Here is an 18,095-nt window from a genome sequence, read left to right as displayed (position 1 = left end):
TTGCAGATCTGCAACCAATGGGGGTGCCAAAGAAAGCCATTGGAAAACTGTGCACAGACCTTTCCCTGCCTCCTATTCTATGGACAAAGTGTATTTCAAAAAACGGACAGGCTTTTGGGTGACTCTGAAAAGGCAGAGATCTCCTGGGACTTCCCCAGACAAATTCAGCCATCAGCACTACACAGAGCTGAGGGTGGTGCTTCCTCTCAGCCAAAACTGAAGGTGTAAGGCTGGCACAAAGTACAGCGAGTTCTTGCTGGCAATAACCTCCTGCCTGCAATGCATGCTTGTTCTGTTCTGTTCAGGGTTAGGAGGCAATGTTATCCTCCCATGGCACTGCCAGTGGGATGCCTTGGTGTGAGCAGGCTAAGAAAGCTGTTAAGGGAGGAGCCTGGCCTCGCAGTTGGCATCACCACACTCCCACTCAGCCTCCTCGCAGCATGGGGCACGGGCAGCAGCTGCAGCTAGAGGAATGAAGGGCAGAGTCCAAACAGAGAGATAAACCAGACTGACCAAGAATATTTTCAGTGCCTTAAAACTCCAGTGTGATTTGTGTGTGTGTGTGTGTCCTACGGGAGTCTGCTGGAGCGGTTACCCCTCCCGCAGCCCAAAGTGCTAAAAGAGCAGTTAAACCTAAAGCCAAGAACCCTAAACACTCCCTCCCACCTCCCACTGCCCCAGCCCTTCTCCCCCCACATCCCAGCCCACCCCTCTCCCTAAAGAAGAGACCTCCCCATGCATATTCTTGGCGTATATCATTATGAATTTTCTACAAATTAGAGACAGATCAGAAAAAAGAGAGTGAAAGGGTGTGGGGAAGGGCCACAGGAGTGAATAGTGGTACCAATTCCTCTCCCCCCACCCCCCACTAAAATTGAACACCTGTACAATGCAGTTCCACTATGGTCTCAGTATAATGTCCACATGCACAGGCTTAAAGCTAAAAACCCTTTGTCATCCGAAGAATTAAAAAGTCCAAATGCCGTGAACTCTCCTCCATTTTTTAGATGCAGATGTTGGTGTCCTCAATTCAACCATTTACATAGGTAGGGATTTCTTTTGTGCTCTGGGGCTCAGCAGCTGTGGAAATACTTCCTGTGGCAAAGAACAAAATAAAAGTCAGTAAATAACATGCATATTTAGTCAAGGAAGACACTTGCAGGTATCTCCTTGATGGCCTTTGGGATTCAGCTGTTCCAGACTGACACATTCTTTCCAGAAATATTTTCTTGTCATTCAAACACTGAAGATGATGTCCTGTTCTTTTGCTAATGAAGATGATTCACTCATGTTGAATGATAGAGGGAAAGGCAGGAGCAGAGGGGTGGAGGGAAGGAGGAGTTGAGGTCCTCAGAGGAAATGTGTAACTCATTTGCAATGATAAGGTGTTGGAGATTTCATAAATAACCTTAACCTTTGCATTTGCAAAAGAAGTGCCTAAACCACACACATCCAGAAAATAGGAAAGTGAGGTTTTGTTGCCAGAGTTTGGAGAGAAAATTAAATGATGCAGGGACATTAATTCTGATTCCTCCAAGGCAGGATCCTGAATGTTAGTGAAAGGTGATAGAAAAAAATGGTTTCTGAACAAGCATACAAAAGAGAAACACCCAATTACAGTCTTGCTTTGTTTTCCCAAAAGAAAGAAAACTCATTAAAAAAGAAATTGCTGATTTCCAGAAACAGATGAGGTGGTTGTATAGGAGAGTGCCTTTGCACTTTCTATTCTGTTCACATCTAGGTCCAGACCTTCTCATTTTGTCAATGAGCTCTGATTCAGTTTTCTCATTCATCTCACTGACAGGATGGAAAAACACTCTTAGGAAGTTTGTTGGACTGATTCCTTTTGATACATAATTGAGTCTGTGTATCTCACACATTTAACGTTAGTGCTCGACTGTGCAGTCACAGTGCAAACCAAGGAGTTGTAAAAGGCCAATTTCTGGTGTAATGCAGTGTTCAGTAGCACAGCTGAAAAATGTATAACATTCTGGCTGTTATAGAAAGACAGAAATGCTATAGATGCACCAAATGAAAACTTACGGCCAAAATTTGCTTTTGATTTCTCTTATCCTGGAGCCTTCTAGGATTTAAGTTTCCACCACCAGCAGGAGCGGTTTTGAAGGTACCTTGCATAGAGCTAGCAGTGACTGACCCTTGCCACTGCAGTCTGAGTGACCTGTGAAAACATGAACCACCACCACTGCATTCTTTTAGAAAGGGGAAGCTCAAAGCCCAAAGCTCACTCAACTCTAGAAAGAGAGTTCCTGACTTGAAATTGGGTGTTTCTCTCTTAGCATCTTACAGCAATTTTGCCTTGGAGGTTTCTATGGGGGAAAAAACAACAAGAACAAGAAAGCCAAACATGAAAAAAAATTGTTAAAGTTTAGGACCCACCGCTCTGGGTCTTGGCTTGAAATCTCTTGGTGATCCACAAGCTTTTTGGAAGTCCTCTGTCCAGACTACCTTGGTTGCATTTCCTTTCCTTGGGTTCTGGACTGTGGCCTGAGGTTGCTCTGTATGGGGAATACCACATGGGAAAGTTGGTCCCCTCACTCCATCCTGTGTTCTGCTAAGCAGGGGTGTCCAGGTCTGCTGATGAATAGCTGTTTAAAAACTTTTAATAGCTAAAAAACCTCCCTAGTGGACAGGTTAGGAGAAATCAGCATTGACTGCAGTGGAGCTTCCAGCTTAGACATCAGTTTCATCAAGAGCCTTTCTCCTTTTTCCTCCCAGGTTGTTTCACAGGCTGCAATCTTAGCACATCACACTCCCCCCTTTAATTGTCCTTTTCCTTGTTCCCTCCCTGCAGCAGCCATGACTCCAAGCCTGCTTTAGCAAACACTCCAGTAGATTTTAGGAACATCCTCAGGTGAGATCTAAGGTTTGTTTAGGCTGATGAAACTGTGCAAATAAGTTGCAACTGTGCTTCACTCCTGCCTAAGTCACAGAATCACAAAACAGTTGGGGTTGGAAGGGACCTCTGGAGAACATCCTAGTCCACCCTCCCTGCTAAAACAATTTCACCCAGAGCAGGTTGCACAGGATCATGTCCAGGGAGAGTTCTGAGTATCTCCAGAGAAGGACAGTCCACAACATCCCTGGTCAGCCTTTTCTCTTTAATTCCTCTAAAATAGGTGCATGTCCTTATTTGCAGGGGTGTCTCCAGTCTGGACCTGCAGAATTGTCACTTCTGAATGAAGCTGAGCATTGCCTAAGCAGTCCTGGCTTTAGCAGAACATGTCTCCACACTGAGATCTCCCTGCTCTGTCCCAATACTTCTCCTGTAGCCAGGGTAACAGAAAACAGACTGATCCCAGAATGCCCTCTCCAAATCTATTCACTTTAGGTCCTAAAAAAGCCTGCTTTTGGAAATAATCAAACACAGAGGCCTGTGGGAGAAGTCAGCCTGAGGATAAACCCAGCTGTCCAATACTGAGATCCCAGGTTTTACTCAGTTTATTTGGGAATCAGCCAGACTAACTGTGCTGCTGGCAACAAGGTCTGGCACAGCACAAAGATCCCAGCAGTCAAAACTTCAGCAGATATTTAGCTTTTAGGTATTACTTACCGAATAATCTGCTCACCACCATGTTCCAGGTGAGGGTGGCTGAAGTTCTTCTGGCTATGGGGCTTAGCCCCACAACTACATCAGCCCAGCAAAATAAATTACATTGCCAGCAGGATTTTTTTGAGAAGGGGAGGGGTTCTATGCAGAGCAACTAGGAGAGAGAAAAAGCCTAAAGTTGTTCCCCTCCCTTTCATCACATGGCAGTGAGGAAGAGGGAAGAGTTAGAAGGTTTCCTGTAGCAAAACTAATGTTGCAGCAGAAGAGAATGGGAGGAGGATTGTGCAGGAATATGGGAAGAGGGGAGGCTGAGAAAAAGGTTAGCCAATTATAAGTCGGAGTCTGACCAGCTGCAGGATGCTGCAAGTTATTTACCTATGGGGTGGACTTCCAACTTCTCATCTACTAGTTGCTCAGGGCTCATCAGCTCACTTTGAGGGACATTAGGTATGCTTTCCCTCTGACTGACTGGACTGACCATCTCTTGATCTTTTTCATTCTGCATCTGTGCATATATATTAAGGCCAGGAATCTTCCTAAAACATTAACAGAAACCATCATTGTGTGGTGCTCTGGCACATGTAGTATCAGCTTTTACAAACCAAAAAACAACTCACTCAAAAAAAGAAAACCCAGCAGACAAACCCCAGACACCTCAGTGAAAGGCAGCAAAGGAGGGAATGAAATGGCTCAGGGAAGGTCATACCTTTTGAACTTGTAGATGACAAACACAGCTAGTCCCACAAAAACAACAGAGAGGAGCATCAGCATGGCTGAACCACTGTGACTGGGAGTGAGATCCACCAGGGGAGCTGCAAGAGAGGAGAAGGTTAGAGCCACCCCAGCCTGAAGTGAAAGCTGCTCCCTCCAAAAATACAGTTCATTCTCCCCTCTTACTGCACTTGTAGCAGGTCTGCACATCTCCTGGGCTTCTCTCCCTTTTTAATCCACCTGGGAAGAAACCCAAGTTCAGATCACCTGTGATGCTCAACATACCCATTGATGTGAAGTTCCACAGCTTTCCCCTTAGAGGACTTTCTTTCAGATTCAAGAAAAAAAAAACCCAAAACACATCAAACCCATCTTAATTAAAGAGCCTCTGTATTTCTCCTCAGAGTTTTGCTCACCATCTTGCCATAACCCCTCCCACAGCAAGGCCACCCAACCCATCCAGAAGTGTGGATTTCCCAGAAATACAAAGTGAATGGTATTAAACAGAGTTTCCATCACTATCACACACATGTGCAGGAAGGCAGTGAGCCTCCAAGCAGTTTCACATGGAGGAGCACAGGAGTCAGTTGTTCGTGCAGACTCCGCACTGCACACAGACACAGAGCTCCAGCTCTTGACAGACAAGGAGCAAACACATCCTCACACACAGAACATGGCCCAGGTAGTGTCCTTCTCTGCAAGGCAGCCAAAGTCAACTTGAACTGCCAAACACATCCTCCCCCTCTTGCATCTCTTCACATGCACTGAACAGATCCCTCCTAAACCAGAGCTAGAAGACACAAGGAAACAGGCACACACAAGCAAAGGGACACACATCACATGCACACGTATTTTCAGCTTCACACCCATACTAATAAAGCCAAAATTTACAAGGAGAAGTGAAAAACCTTCCCCTTCCCACATCTAGTAGGAGCCAGAATGAAAGGATCCATTATTATGAATTCCTCACACATCTCCACCCTGTCCCCTCTCCATCTGTGTTTTGTGCATCTCTGCAGTTCTGTGGGATGACAAAGTGGCTCTCCAACCTATTCAGATTCAGCATCACTCAATGTTCCTTCTCTAATGCTGCACTGAGAGCCTAGTAATAAACAGCTATTTAACTGCTTTGTGAGGAATATTGGCATGCTTTCCTCTGCCTTAGAGTTGAAGTTGTTGTCTGTTGGGTTGGGGACACTGGTTTGTTTTTTATCTCATGAGAAGAAGGATTGAACATGATGAATGAATCACAATCTGTTGTCTGTAATTGCCATAAATTAATCCTCCAGTGTGGTCTGAACAAAGAAGAAAGAAGTCTGAAATGTGCTGAGGCCAACGCTTGTCATTCTTCTGTGCTCCAGGGAATGCACACACTCACACACAACACACACACACAGAGTCATTTCTACAGGTTCTGCTTGAATGTCCACTCCAAGCTACTTTAGATACCTGCACTTTTGCTCCCTGCAGGTCCTCTGCTGCAGAAAATGCTGCTGTGCATGGGCAAGCACACACAGAGGGGAACATACTTGTGCAACATAAATGTAGGTGTACATAGATATGTGTGTGAACACCTCCAAAAACACATGTTGAGCTTTATGGCTCAAGCCACTACAGCCCATAGCTACCAGAGTCCAACACAAAATCAATGAAAAGGCTGGGAAAGAAGGGATAACATAGCCCAGAGCAGCACCTTTGGGCATGTGCATCCCCTGGGACTGCATTTTCTAAGGGCTGCTTCTGGTGTTGTGCTGTGTTCCAGATTTCCCTGGTTCATTTAATTTAATTTTTTATAAAAGCCTGGATTTTCAAAGGCCAGTTCTTCTTATTTTCTAACAACGAAAATAGCTTTCAGCAGAGAAGTAAGTCTCTCATGGCTCTTTGTCAAATTTTGAACTATTCACAAGTTTTGGTGTCATGAAATTGGGCCTTTTGCTTAGATGGAGAACATGACCTCTGCAGCTTGATAAGGAGAAATAATCCCTCAGAGACCTCACAGTGGCTGTTCTCTGGGTTTTTGACACATAGTTTGGCCATCCAAGCTCATTTTGCATTCTTACTGAATCCTGTTTCTTCAAGAGACAAAATCCTGTAGGGCTCCAATAGGACATTTTGAGTCCAGTTACAGCAACCACTCACCAGTGGGTTTGAGAGAGTACAACAAAGCCTACCTTACAGAAAAAAATTAGTGTTTGCATCTGTTATGGACAAAAAGTACTCCTTCCTGGTGTCTGTGTGTAAATACAAATAAAAACATGCATTTTTGGTAAAAATTTTGAACAATTGCACGTAACTCTATTTTTGAAGCTGATATTATATGCTTTCGGTTCTAACTTGTCTAAAAATAAGCATCTGGCCATCTGTTCCACAGCTAATGGAAAGCAGAAACATACAGCAATATTCTCAGGACAGATATTAGAAACCTCTGCTTAGGAAAAATGAAATATTGGAAACCCCGGGCCTTTCTTTTGGGAAGATTTAAATGTAGTAACATTACACCCTTTCTTAATAGTCTCTTCTTTCTTACTGCTTCCAAGGCAGCACATGGACTTGCTTTCCCAACCACTTTCCTTGGTTGGGAAAATCCATTCACACCACAAAAAGTTTTTGGAGAGCACTTTGCTGGTACAAATGAACTGAGGGTTTAAGTTTGCAAATTATCAAAAGAAGCTGATACCAATTGATCAGAATTATCAGCAATGCCTGGGGAAAATGAACTCCTAAGAGTGTGGATTGGTTTGTCCATCTCTTTTAATAGTTAAATAGGACCTATGCTGCAAAATGAGGTTTTTAGCATACAGAATAGACATATGATTAGTGACATATGTAATTAAATATCAGGACTTTGGAGATGACTTATTTTGAAATAGGATTAGTTAAGGTCCAAACTGCCTGATCTTATTTTTGTGCAGATCTATACTGGTTCTAGTCTTTCATACCGCTGAACAACTTTTGAGCAGTGTTTAGTTGCTTTGAATGTTTGTTGACTCTAGAATATCTGAACATATCCAAGGCTAGCAGGTAACTTTTGCACTGTGGGACTCAGGCTGAAAATGCCATGGTGCTGCTTAGCTATTGAATATTTTAGAGCTAACCAAGAAATACACACTTCTGCTGCTACTTATACCATGTTTCCAAAAAAACAGTAAATTATTGCACCTAAGAAAACAAAAGGATTAGCTGTAAATGCAAAAGCCACTATATCTTTTTGGCATGATATAGAAAGTTGAGGTAGAGCAGACATTTTAATGTCTGCTCACACACTGTGTTGTTATTGTGATATAAAAATAAGAAATGTTTAAAAGACAGCTGATAGCACACTACTGCCATGGATATATTGCTTGCTATGCTATAGAGCAACACACAAGGCATACACGAAAAGAGGACACTCACCTGCTGTTAAATGGGCAGCATGGACAAGGATTCGAACTCCTGGCTTCAACTCAAAATGGACCAGGTTTTGGTTCAGTTTCTGGATCAGCGTTTCTGAAATCTGGGAAGGGAAAAAATACAACAACAACAACAACAAAAAAAAAGAAGCATTTGTTATTTGTTTCTGCCAGCTAAGCAAAGATTTTGCACTTTCTGACCACAGATTCCTATTACCTCACAATAAAGGATTTCGGACAGAGTGGTTTGTGTATGGTCAGAACTGGCTGAGCAACAAGATGCCCAGTCACACCTCTGTGGGAGCAGCCCAGTAGCAAAAGGGAATTGAGCCCCAAAGGAACATTCCACCCACACGTGAAAGTGGCCACAGGACCAGCCAGCAGCATCACGTCAGTGAACTCATTCACTGTTCAAGGGAAAAGGAACTTTGCAATTGTTATGAACACCTGCTTGTAATAAATAACTTCTCATTTGTTGAGTGGCCAGTTCCATGCTCTTAGAGGATGTTCATAACATGTGACACACTTGAATAAAAATGAATGGTTTAGATCCATGCCACGGCTTGCAGTTAATTTTCAAGTTCTAAAAGCAAATTTAATTTCATCCAGCTCTGAGATTCAAGACAGCTGCTCCCTAATCCTTAAATATGTACCAGAACCAGCTTGAATCTGGAAGTGTTTACTGACTACAGAATGTGGCTTAAACAAAATGCATGTTCCATCTCTTCTTCTGGTTTTCATGCACAACCCACTCTCGTTCATGGGGGAGATTTTTCCACAGAGCTTTCAGATCACCAGATTATCTTTCCACAACTGATGACATCAACAGAGCCCTAGCAGAAATGAAGCAGATTACTCTTCCTTTAAGGACAAAATAGAAAAGATGAGCAAGACCCCATGAAATGAGGGAGAATCTCCCATGCTGAGATAAGACCCCATGAAATCTGTATTTGTACAGTAAAGGAGTCAAAGTTTGGTCCAATCTGTTGGCAAACATGCCTTTTTTTTTAAGTAATTTTGTCACACAGATCCACTTTTTCCACATCACGCTTCATTAAATGCAAGAAGTTCCAGGCATGTTGCCATTCAAAACAAAAAGATAGATTTATCAAGGAATGGAAGCTTACAGACATGGTGTTGGCAGGTTTTTTTGTGTCTTTTGTATGTTCATTTGCCTGATGTTTCATGTATTTCACATTTTTTTACAGTAGAGATCAATTTTCTAATTGAAGAGTCGCAGTTCTGCACGTTGGCTTATTAGGGAGAGGTGGTTGGAAAACTGGAAACACAACATCCCCCAAAACCCATAATATGCAGTTGCTGAGAATGTGTTTTTATAGCCACACCACGATCAAGTGGAATCGTATTCTAGTGCTCACCATTTAATTCAATTTGTTTTAAATAAATCCTTATTCCTTCTCGAAGATTAATGAAAAATTGTCAGAAAAAAAGAACATTCCAATAATTTTTACACCATCTTTTTCATGTTCTTCATTTTTGTCTGGTTGAGCTATTTCAGTAAATTCTACCCAGATATGATTAGATGTTCCTTGGCTATCATTCATCACAGTATGTGATTTATCTCCTTCTTTTTTTTTTTTTTTTTTAACATTCTTAATGGTTCTTTTAATACTCTTGGCTCATACACTTCATTTCTGACTGCTGATTACTTGAATATGTGCCTTTGGTCCAATATCAATTTGGCAATAACTCTTATAGGCATTTTATTTATATTTCTAAATATATCTCTTTAAAGTTACAATTTATTTCATGGGTGCCAGAATGAGCAATAAATATATTTCTTCCAATAGCAAGAAAAAATACCACCTGCATTCAAAGAGCCATCTGTTGAGCTCAGAGCAGCAGGGATGGTGACACAAAGATGTACAGTACATGAAGAATGCCTGGGAAGCAAATTATAGCCCTCTTTAAGGATTTGAGCATATTAATAACCAAGATTGACAACTAGAAAAAGTTTTTCATCTCTAAAACTAGAGCAACAGATGCAGATTGATATGCTGTAAACCAGGTACATTAATGGCTCATGGAACTAATGGGAAAAATATCATCCTGGCTATATCCAGTCCTACATGAAACCTAACAGCTCTCCTCCTTAACCCTGCAGGCATTTTCCTTTCTGTTCTGAGATCTTGATGCTGCTGGGGCAGCTGAGCCCCTGGGGAAAAAGAAAAAAAAAGTAAATACGAGACAGTAAACTAAAAAAAGGAGACAACCACATTGTGTGTCATTTCTCTTCAACACATTGTGATACCTGCACAAAATGACAGGAAAAGAGCAGAGGTAAAAAACATACATGATGCCTTCTATACAAGCAGAGGCTTACTGTGATATGTAACTGAGTCTGCAGCTAGCAAACATTGTACGTGGTGCTGGAGAATGGCTTCCTCAAGGATTTGGGCAAAAAAATGGAAGAATGGGAGAAGCTGGAGAAAGTCAGTATGAGAAGGTGCAAGAGATTTGGTTGGACACTAGTGATTTGAAGGGACAGTGAGATCTCCCCTGGCCTGCCTGTGGGCTCCTGGGGAACTGAGTGAAGAGGCAAAACAGCAGCTGAGAGGTGCTGTGGCTGCCTCCCAGCAACCCAGGTGTGTGAGAGAAAAATCAACAGGGAGGGCCAAGGGAAAGGAAAAACAGGAGAGAGGAAATAAGGGTAAAGTAGTAAGGAAAAGGAAGAAAGACAGAAAGAAAGAGTCACAACTGAAATTTATTATTACTGCATTGCTTTGTTACTGATTATGAATGAGGACTTCACTGTATAACATCCTGTACAAATTCATCTCAGACTAGAATAATTTTTGCCTGAGACTATCAGTGTCTCAGCAGAGGCTTGAAACAGCTGTAACTGTTCCAGGACTACACACAAAATGTCAAAACTGGCAGCAACACTGTTCATTCTGTGCAGAGTATAAAGGATATTTCCTTGGCTCGATTAATTACATGCTCTCCCAGTGGCTTTTTGTGTACAGCTGTTTTTGTTTTTTTTTTTCCCTTGGTCTTTATGGAATCTGAACAAGTGAAAAAAGTGAATAACAGCCTAAGATCTTCAAAAGTGTCAGAAATTCTAGTGAGAATCAGATATCTGCCTTCCTCAGGCAGCTCTGGAGATTCCTGACACACACGTCTGAGGGAAGAACAGATGCATTCAGACGTGTTTTTAAAATGTTTGCTTGTTTGGTACAATATTTTCATTTTTCTTTATGTGGAAAACAAGATTCTCTTCAAAACAGACAAACAGAGTGAAAATGTATTTCTGTACTCCTAAAAATTGTCTGAAATAGAAACCATACATAATGGCTTACAAAAGCCAGTATTTGAGGTCAGTGAGCAGCTTACATAAACCTCAAGGGCCAAATTCACACTGGGATTGTATCCACTGCCCTCCAAAGCTGGACCTGGCAATGGTCATGGCCCTCACGTAGTCCCAAGGGGACCTGTGCACTGAGAGGTCAGTCAGGACATTTGCTTTGAGATTGGAGAACAGACTCCTCTGCCTTCAAGCTTATTTCTAGCTCAGTTATCAGACTTTAATCTAGGAGTTGTTCAGACTTGACTTGTTTGCAGTATTAATATAGTGTCTCTGAATTAAATTTCCATGCAAAGGCTGATCTCAGTTGTTGAGGTAATAAAAAGGGGTCAATGGTGAACATTTTGGGGTTTGTGCTTCTCTTTATTTCTGCACTAAAAGTGATACCATGGATGCATTTTGGTTTAAAAAGCAGAAAAGGAAACATCATTTCACATTTTTGACCTGTTTCAAAAATAGCAATGCAACTCCAGTTGAACAGCCAGACCTTCATCTGGGAACAGGTTGGCCTCAGGCCTCCCTCTCTTCATCTCTCCCTGCTGGAGATGCAACTAACTTTGATGAAGATAAAACTTCTTAGAATAGCAGTCTCTTAATTTATAGTCTTCAAGAGTCTCTCTTGTGAAAATAATTAGCTTTCAAAATTAGTTTTGGTCCTTAACTGAGCCTCATTGACTTTATCTGCTTCATTTGCAGAATTAAGCATGATGTGCAAAAATAATTCAGTAATAGGAACTATTCTTTGTGTATCATTTTTCATCAAAGGACACATAATGAATAATAATAACAGACAATTTGTGAATAAAAATAAAGAGATTCCAATTTAAAAATGGAACAAAACAAAAATTAATTTGGCTGCTCTTAGCATTTTGTCAGATTTAGGACTCTAAAAGAACCAAAAAGTAGAATTATCACCGAGAAGGGCATTTTCCCATACCTTTATTGACTTTTGAAACCCCTGGTGTAAGTTATTTTAGACTAATTGAATGTGATTCAACTGTGCCAGTATGCACTAGCTAAGAATCTTGATAATTTTATAGATACTGTGTAAAGATCTCAACTAGTGAGTGCTACACTTCAATTCAATTCATTGAGCAAATCAATAAACAACTAAGGAAAGAATTAGGCACATTGATTTAGTAGGAAGAAACTTGAACCAACACTGGGAAAGTGAAGTGGGAGTCAGGGCCAATGTGGATTACTTTAAACTGTGCCACTTGCCCTGGATAACCTTGGACACTTCACATGGGGCCTCTAAAGCTTGCTTGCCTTAGCACTGAAAAGAGCACAGTCACTGACTTCCTGGCTCCAGCAGGAATTTCTGCAGATCTTTAATGAAAGATGCTAAATTCAAGCTGCTGGGAGTATCCAGGGACACTGTGAGAGCATGAGGCAGAGGATATTCCTGTGGTTACTCTGGGACAAGAATGAAACAGCAGATGTGAACCCAGAGAGAACCTGGACATAAAAGCCAGGATTCACTTTTGATGAACAAAGGCAACCAAAAACAGTCTTGAGAATCAAGTGCTGCTCTGTACACTGAGCAAAAGATGAAGGTGAGAGGGCTGATAATCATGTGGCAGGAGTTAACTCAAAGGTATTAAGACAAGAGATTTACACAGCCTCTCCTACATCACACAAGCAGCTTTTAAGAAAATCTGGCTAAAGAAAAAAAGCCCCTGGTACAAGGTCTTTCGGTTCACATTATTCCATTCTCTCCTCATCTGCCTTTACTTCTTAATACTGGTTCAACCTCCCCTAACTACCAGTGGAAGACTTGATCTTCTTTCAAAGGCACAGATGTTAAAAAAAATCTCTCCTAGTAAGCATTAGATGGTTTACCCCATATATCAACCTCTTCTTGGAATTTAATTTCCAGGACTGATTGGCACAATTTTCTGTAAGATTTGAAGGCGTTCACTGTCATGATCTTGTTGCTAAAAATATTTTGGTGATGGGCACACCTGAAATACATTAGAGAAAAGGAAAGTACTGAAAGCAAATACACTGATACACTAAATCTTAGGAGGGTGGGCAAAAAAAAAAAAAAAAAAATAACCCAAACTCTAAAATAAGATAGAAGCTCCATCATCTACAAAGAAGCAGATATAAAACTAAATCTGCTTTAAGGAAATAGTCCCAAGAGATATATATGCTTACAGGCTTCCTGAATGTCACTCCCAATGGTTTTAAAGTCACAAGAGGTATTTAATCTCTGCAGATCATCATTGTCCAGTTGATATTCAGTCATCCATGTCATTTCCCATCTCTTTGGCTGGATACAGATACTGGCCACAGCTGCAACATATTGAGTACAGTTGGCTACCAACCAGCTGATGTTATCATTTGCCAAAGTCTCCATCATGCTATGTTGCTGAGAGCTCTTCTCAGAGAAAAGATTAATGGCCTCAAATGTCATTAACTATTTGCTCCTACCCCTGTTTTGCATTCTTTTACAGTAATTTTGAATAGGCCAGTGGAAAATACCCAAATGGAGAACTAAAGAGAAATTCAGGATAACCCTCAAACCCTTACTTGATACATAAACATCACTTCAGAATTCTCATGTACCTTCTGCTTATATTTCATTTTACTAAAAGAAAATGCATTTGTTATGTTTGAGTAAAAGCCCCCACTAGGAAACAACATGGAAAGAAGATAATTTGTGAAATGCATAAATAAAAAAATAACCCCTCAGAATCCTCCTACTGAGTAAAACCATACACTGAAATAAATAATTGTAACTGCCCTCTACTGAATTTTAATTACAATATTTTCTTACTGAACATTCATTTTGAACTGTATTTGTGCTAAAAATAACTCAATTTCTTGAAATGTTACTATTAGATATTTGCCTTTTACTGAAGAGAAAGAAATTTGTGCTTTTGAGGTAGCAGATCTGAATTCTGTAATCATCAAATTCACCAAGCCCATCCATGAAATGGTGTAGCAACTGCATTCCAGCCCAAGTGGCCAGTGGCAATCCTGGGTGGCTGTTTTTGCAAGCATTTTGATATTTCAGCGTTGTTGCAGTCATAGCATGCAAATCAAAGACCAGTGTTTGACAACTGCCAATTATTTCTACATTTTTAAACATGGTAGTAGTCTGTCCTCAGCTACTGTTAAATGAAGCAGAGCAATCAAATGCCCAATTAAAAAAGAAAAAAACAAAGGGGAAAAAAGAAAGGACACAATATTCCTGTCATAAATACAAGATTTTGCAAATGTGTTTTGGGATTCTGGAAGATGAAAAGGCCTTTTGATTTTTTAGGAAACTGTGAAGAATACTTTGCACTGACTACAGAAAGTGGAGTGGATCAAGCACTTTTTTGTATTTGTGTATTTATGTATTCATGTATTTATGTATTAGGTGGAGTTGTCCTATGTTGCACATTGAGAAAATTTCCCCAGACTCACATGTAGTAGTTTTTTTTGGCTATCAACAGCAGTCAAACTTTTTAAAGGTACTTTAGTCTCCAATGGAAAATATTAGGAATGCAGAGTTCACATTTCTAAATGCAAACAGATATGACAATAATTGATTCTATGTATACATAAAAAAAAAAAAATTGGGACAATTGTATGAAAGTGATACATCAAGTGAGGAAGAAAATGATATTTACCGTTGAACCACAGCCTCAAAGAGAGCATGAAACACAAATGCACCACTCTCATGGAAAACTGCATGGAAATGTACATTTGTCAAGTGGGGCACTACTGCAGTCCCACTACTGGCCTACTGTGCTCAGACTCATAAAACATGAGTGTCACAAAGGAGTATTATTGACTTTGATAAATGGGAAACCAAGACCTCGATTGTCAAGGCACAGTGGACATCTAACTGCCTCTGAAGTCAATGGGAATTATGTACCTAGAGAAGAGTGGCTGGACAGAGGGACCTAAAAGTACGTTTGCAAAGCCAAATGAGTATGTATCAGATAAAACCAGAACAGCTTCATCCACCTAAAGGGGAAACAGCAAAATGTAAGCCTCCAATGGTTATTAAATAAGAATGAGATTTACTGGTAAATGTGAAAGTCCATGAAACCCCATACACCCCTCATGGTTACCCATGGCAGAACAGTGGTCTAGCTCAGGTGATGAAGAAAGGAACCTCTATAATCAAGTGCTTCTTTAAGGAGCCTTTTTCCATTGCAGTACTTGTGTAAACTATTCCCATTTTATTCCCTGCACACTTGAAAGTTTCTCTTCTAAATTAGAAAACATAATTCAGAACTGAATTCCTTTGGGTGTGCACCTGCAAACCGGCAAGCTCACGTACGTGCCTTTGAATAGCTTATTCCTTGCCCATGACTACAAAACAGACTTCTATTCCTACCAGAAAAGAGCAAATACATTAGAAGTACCTCAGAAGCAACTTAAGCTTCTTAAGCTGTAGCCATCAAAAACATCTGCTCCCAACACTCATCCCAGCAACTTCAAGCACAGGGAGAAGCTGTGGAATGAGCTCTGAAACACCAAGGCATAGGGAAGGATCACAGGCAGAAGGATCACAGGATGACAAAACAGGAGCAGTATCAGAATATGCTTCAGAGCAGAGGGCAGAGGCCTTTGTGGCCTTTGGGCAGTTCTCACAGAAACCCCCACTATTTTCTACTAGAGTAACTAGGAAGGGGAACGTAGCACCCACAGACTAAAAAGAAAAACATTCTGACCATCCTGGCTTTATTTCAAAGAAAAGAGCTGGCTGCAAATGGCAAATAGTTTCTCTGTCCTCCAAAGGTTACCATTTGGACCCTGCAGGTTGCCAGAGATGTTGATGGAGTTACACTGAAAATGACATTTCTTCTTGTCCATAAAAAAGACCATGGGAGCACTACTGGGGCTTCCTTTCTCCACAGTCACAACGACTCTGTTTTTCCAGGAGAGAAAGAGGTATAAAAAGAGGGAGAAAGAGTAAGCTGCTGAGTGCCGGAAGGGAGCTGGGTCAGATATAAATTTGAAAGTTTATGAACTGGCTTCCTTGCCATTTTATGAAGGAAGTGAGGAGAAGGGGAAATGAAGGAGAAAAGGAAGGAAAGATTTTGTAGAGCAGTAAATCTCCATATTTGTTGTTTATTACATGGGTGGTGAAAATTTAAGAAGGTCATTTGTCAAAAGAAAAGATGACAGCTAGAAATGCTGAGCAAGAGAAAGCTTAAGAATATGGGTGACTTGGAGGTTTGAGGCTCACAGCTAAGTTTACCTGGCTTGACCCATGGACATGGAGTATGGAAGGCAGAGGTACAATGGTGCTTCCCTCAGGGCCAAAGTTATCTTTGCCCCTGCAATCTGAACTAATAAGCTAAGCAAAGGAGCTATGGGACAAGAGGACATTGTTTAGTGGTGCACGTGGCAGTGTTAGGTTATCAGTTGAACTCTATGGCATTAGAGGTGTTTTCCAACCTTAACAATTCTGTAATTCTATGCCATTTCAGGATTTTTGCCCAGCACAGTGTTTTATCTTTTAATTACAATCCTGCTAGGCCCATCTGGTTGGCAGGAACTTTGGGTCTGCAGCGAGACAGAGTCCTTCAGTCATCATAACCTATTTCAGCTGTTCACAGAAAAAACAATCCACAGTGGCTCAGCCCCACTTCCATCACCATGAAGAAGGCAGGCAGATTGTCCAATCCCATCACTGTGCCTTAAACGAATGAAGTTCTGAACAGCCCAGATTTACCATCCAGCTCTGTCCTCCAGCGCTTTCTAGACTCTTGACTGTGTCATAAACTTTGTTTCAGAAAGCTACTCTACAGTTCCTGTTGGCAGGAACTAATCCCCTAAATTCTTCCTTCTTCTTTCTTCCTGCTTCCATGAAGTAAACAGGACTTCTAAGGGAACACAAATGGGCATCTAAACTCCTAAAGACAGCTCCAAAGCCTGTTTCCAATGCTGGGGAAAGAAAAACAAAAACAAAAAAAAAAAAAAAAAAAACTGCCCAAACCAACAAACCACCCCCAAAAAAAGAAACATAAAAAAAACCCTAAAGAGGATGTAGCATGTAACACATACCCCAGTGAATCAGATGCATTCTCACCATAATTATCAGCTCTAACCATACACAAATCCCATATACATACAGATATATATATCTCATATATATCCACAGAAATGCATACACATACACTTCTCCACGTAATGGACACGATACCTGCTCTAGGTTTGCTGCTGTTCTTTTTTTTTCTCCTGTGCCATCTTGATATGGTAAAATGAAGAGTTCAGCAGATGTGGGCAGGCCAGGGAGCACTGCAACCAGAATGTGCTTGCTGGAAATATCTGTAGCCTGATACAGAGAAATAATGGAGACAAAACAGTATGGATGGCACTGAAAGCAGAAAACTTCTTCGTTAAGGCATCACAGTACTTTCACCATGTGGGGTGTATCTCGTACATCTCCTTGGCTGAAATTTTTAAGTTAGGACTTTAATATCCCAAATTTTGACACATTAGACAAAATTCAGAAAAAAAGTCATTAAAGGCATTACTACCAGGGTGATCTCCAATCTTATGCTTCAGCTGATGCTACACAATCAGATAGCTGAGTTATTATCCAGAAAAGAACTTAGTTTGGCCCTCGGGAAGTTTTGCTAGCCAAAGGAAGGAGAAACATAATTTGATGAATCTTCCTGCATTGCCTTTCTGCTGTGTATTATCCACCAAAGGCACTTAAATCTCAAGGTATTGATTTAACCTGAAGTTTTCAAGTGCTGAATTTAGCTGGTCACTTTTAAAGCGGTGGAAAAAAAGTGCCTTCAGATACAAGGACAGATCACAGATGCACCACAGAGATTCCCTTGCAGTAAGGACTTTGAAGCCTCTCAGACATTAACTGCACCGAAATCTCAGGAATTCTTCCCCACAGTAGTTCAGGAGCAAAGACATGGAGGAGTTGCTCATTGGAGGAAATGGTGGATGCAGGACAAAGGGTCAACAAAACTGATCATAAACCACTATTTTCTGAGCCTGTCCTGTGGATAACCCTAGCCAGTCTGGGGAAAACCCTGTGGAGTCCCCTCTGCCACACACCAAGGAAAAGCATGTGTCTTTATTCCCTTTTTTTATTTCACTTTGTTTTGTGAGGCGGATTTAGAAAAAACCC

The 18,095-nt window shown here is 41.1% G+C and overlaps 1 protein-coding gene across 1 annotated transcript in view; it reads right to left on the bottom strand.

Moving 5' to 3' along the window:
- Positions 1-713: 713 nt before the first annotated feature.
- The window catches only part of SORCS1 (sortilin related VPS10 domain containing receptor 1), a 260,159-nt gene continuing 242,777 nt past the window's right edge, over positions 714-18,095 (bottom strand). Inside the window, exons 23-28 of the mRNA XM_053984129.1 lie at positions 17,148-17,279; positions 7,673-7,772; positions 4,275-4,380; positions 3,944-4,104; positions 2,398-2,516; positions 714-1,095 (exon numbers count right to left, since the gene is read on the bottom strand). Coding sequence (XP_053840104.1) covers positions 1,039-1,095; positions 2,398-2,516; positions 3,944-4,104; positions 4,275-4,380; positions 7,673-7,772; positions 17,148-17,279 — 675 coding nt within the window. The 3' untranslated portion in view covers positions 714-1,038. The remainder of the gene's footprint in view (positions 1,096-2,397; positions 2,517-3,943; positions 4,105-4,274; positions 4,381-7,672; positions 7,773-17,147; positions 17,280-18,095) is intronic.

The sequence above is a fragment of the Vidua macroura genome, chromosome 8 (genome assembly GCF_024509145.1).
Source record: "Vidua macroura isolate BioBank_ID:100142 chromosome 8, ASM2450914v1, whole genome shotgun sequence".
NCBI classification, from domain to species: domain Eukaryota; kingdom Metazoa; phylum Chordata; class Aves; order Passeriformes; family Viduidae; genus Vidua; species Vidua macroura.
This window is presented reverse-complemented; position numbering and strand designations above follow the sequence as displayed.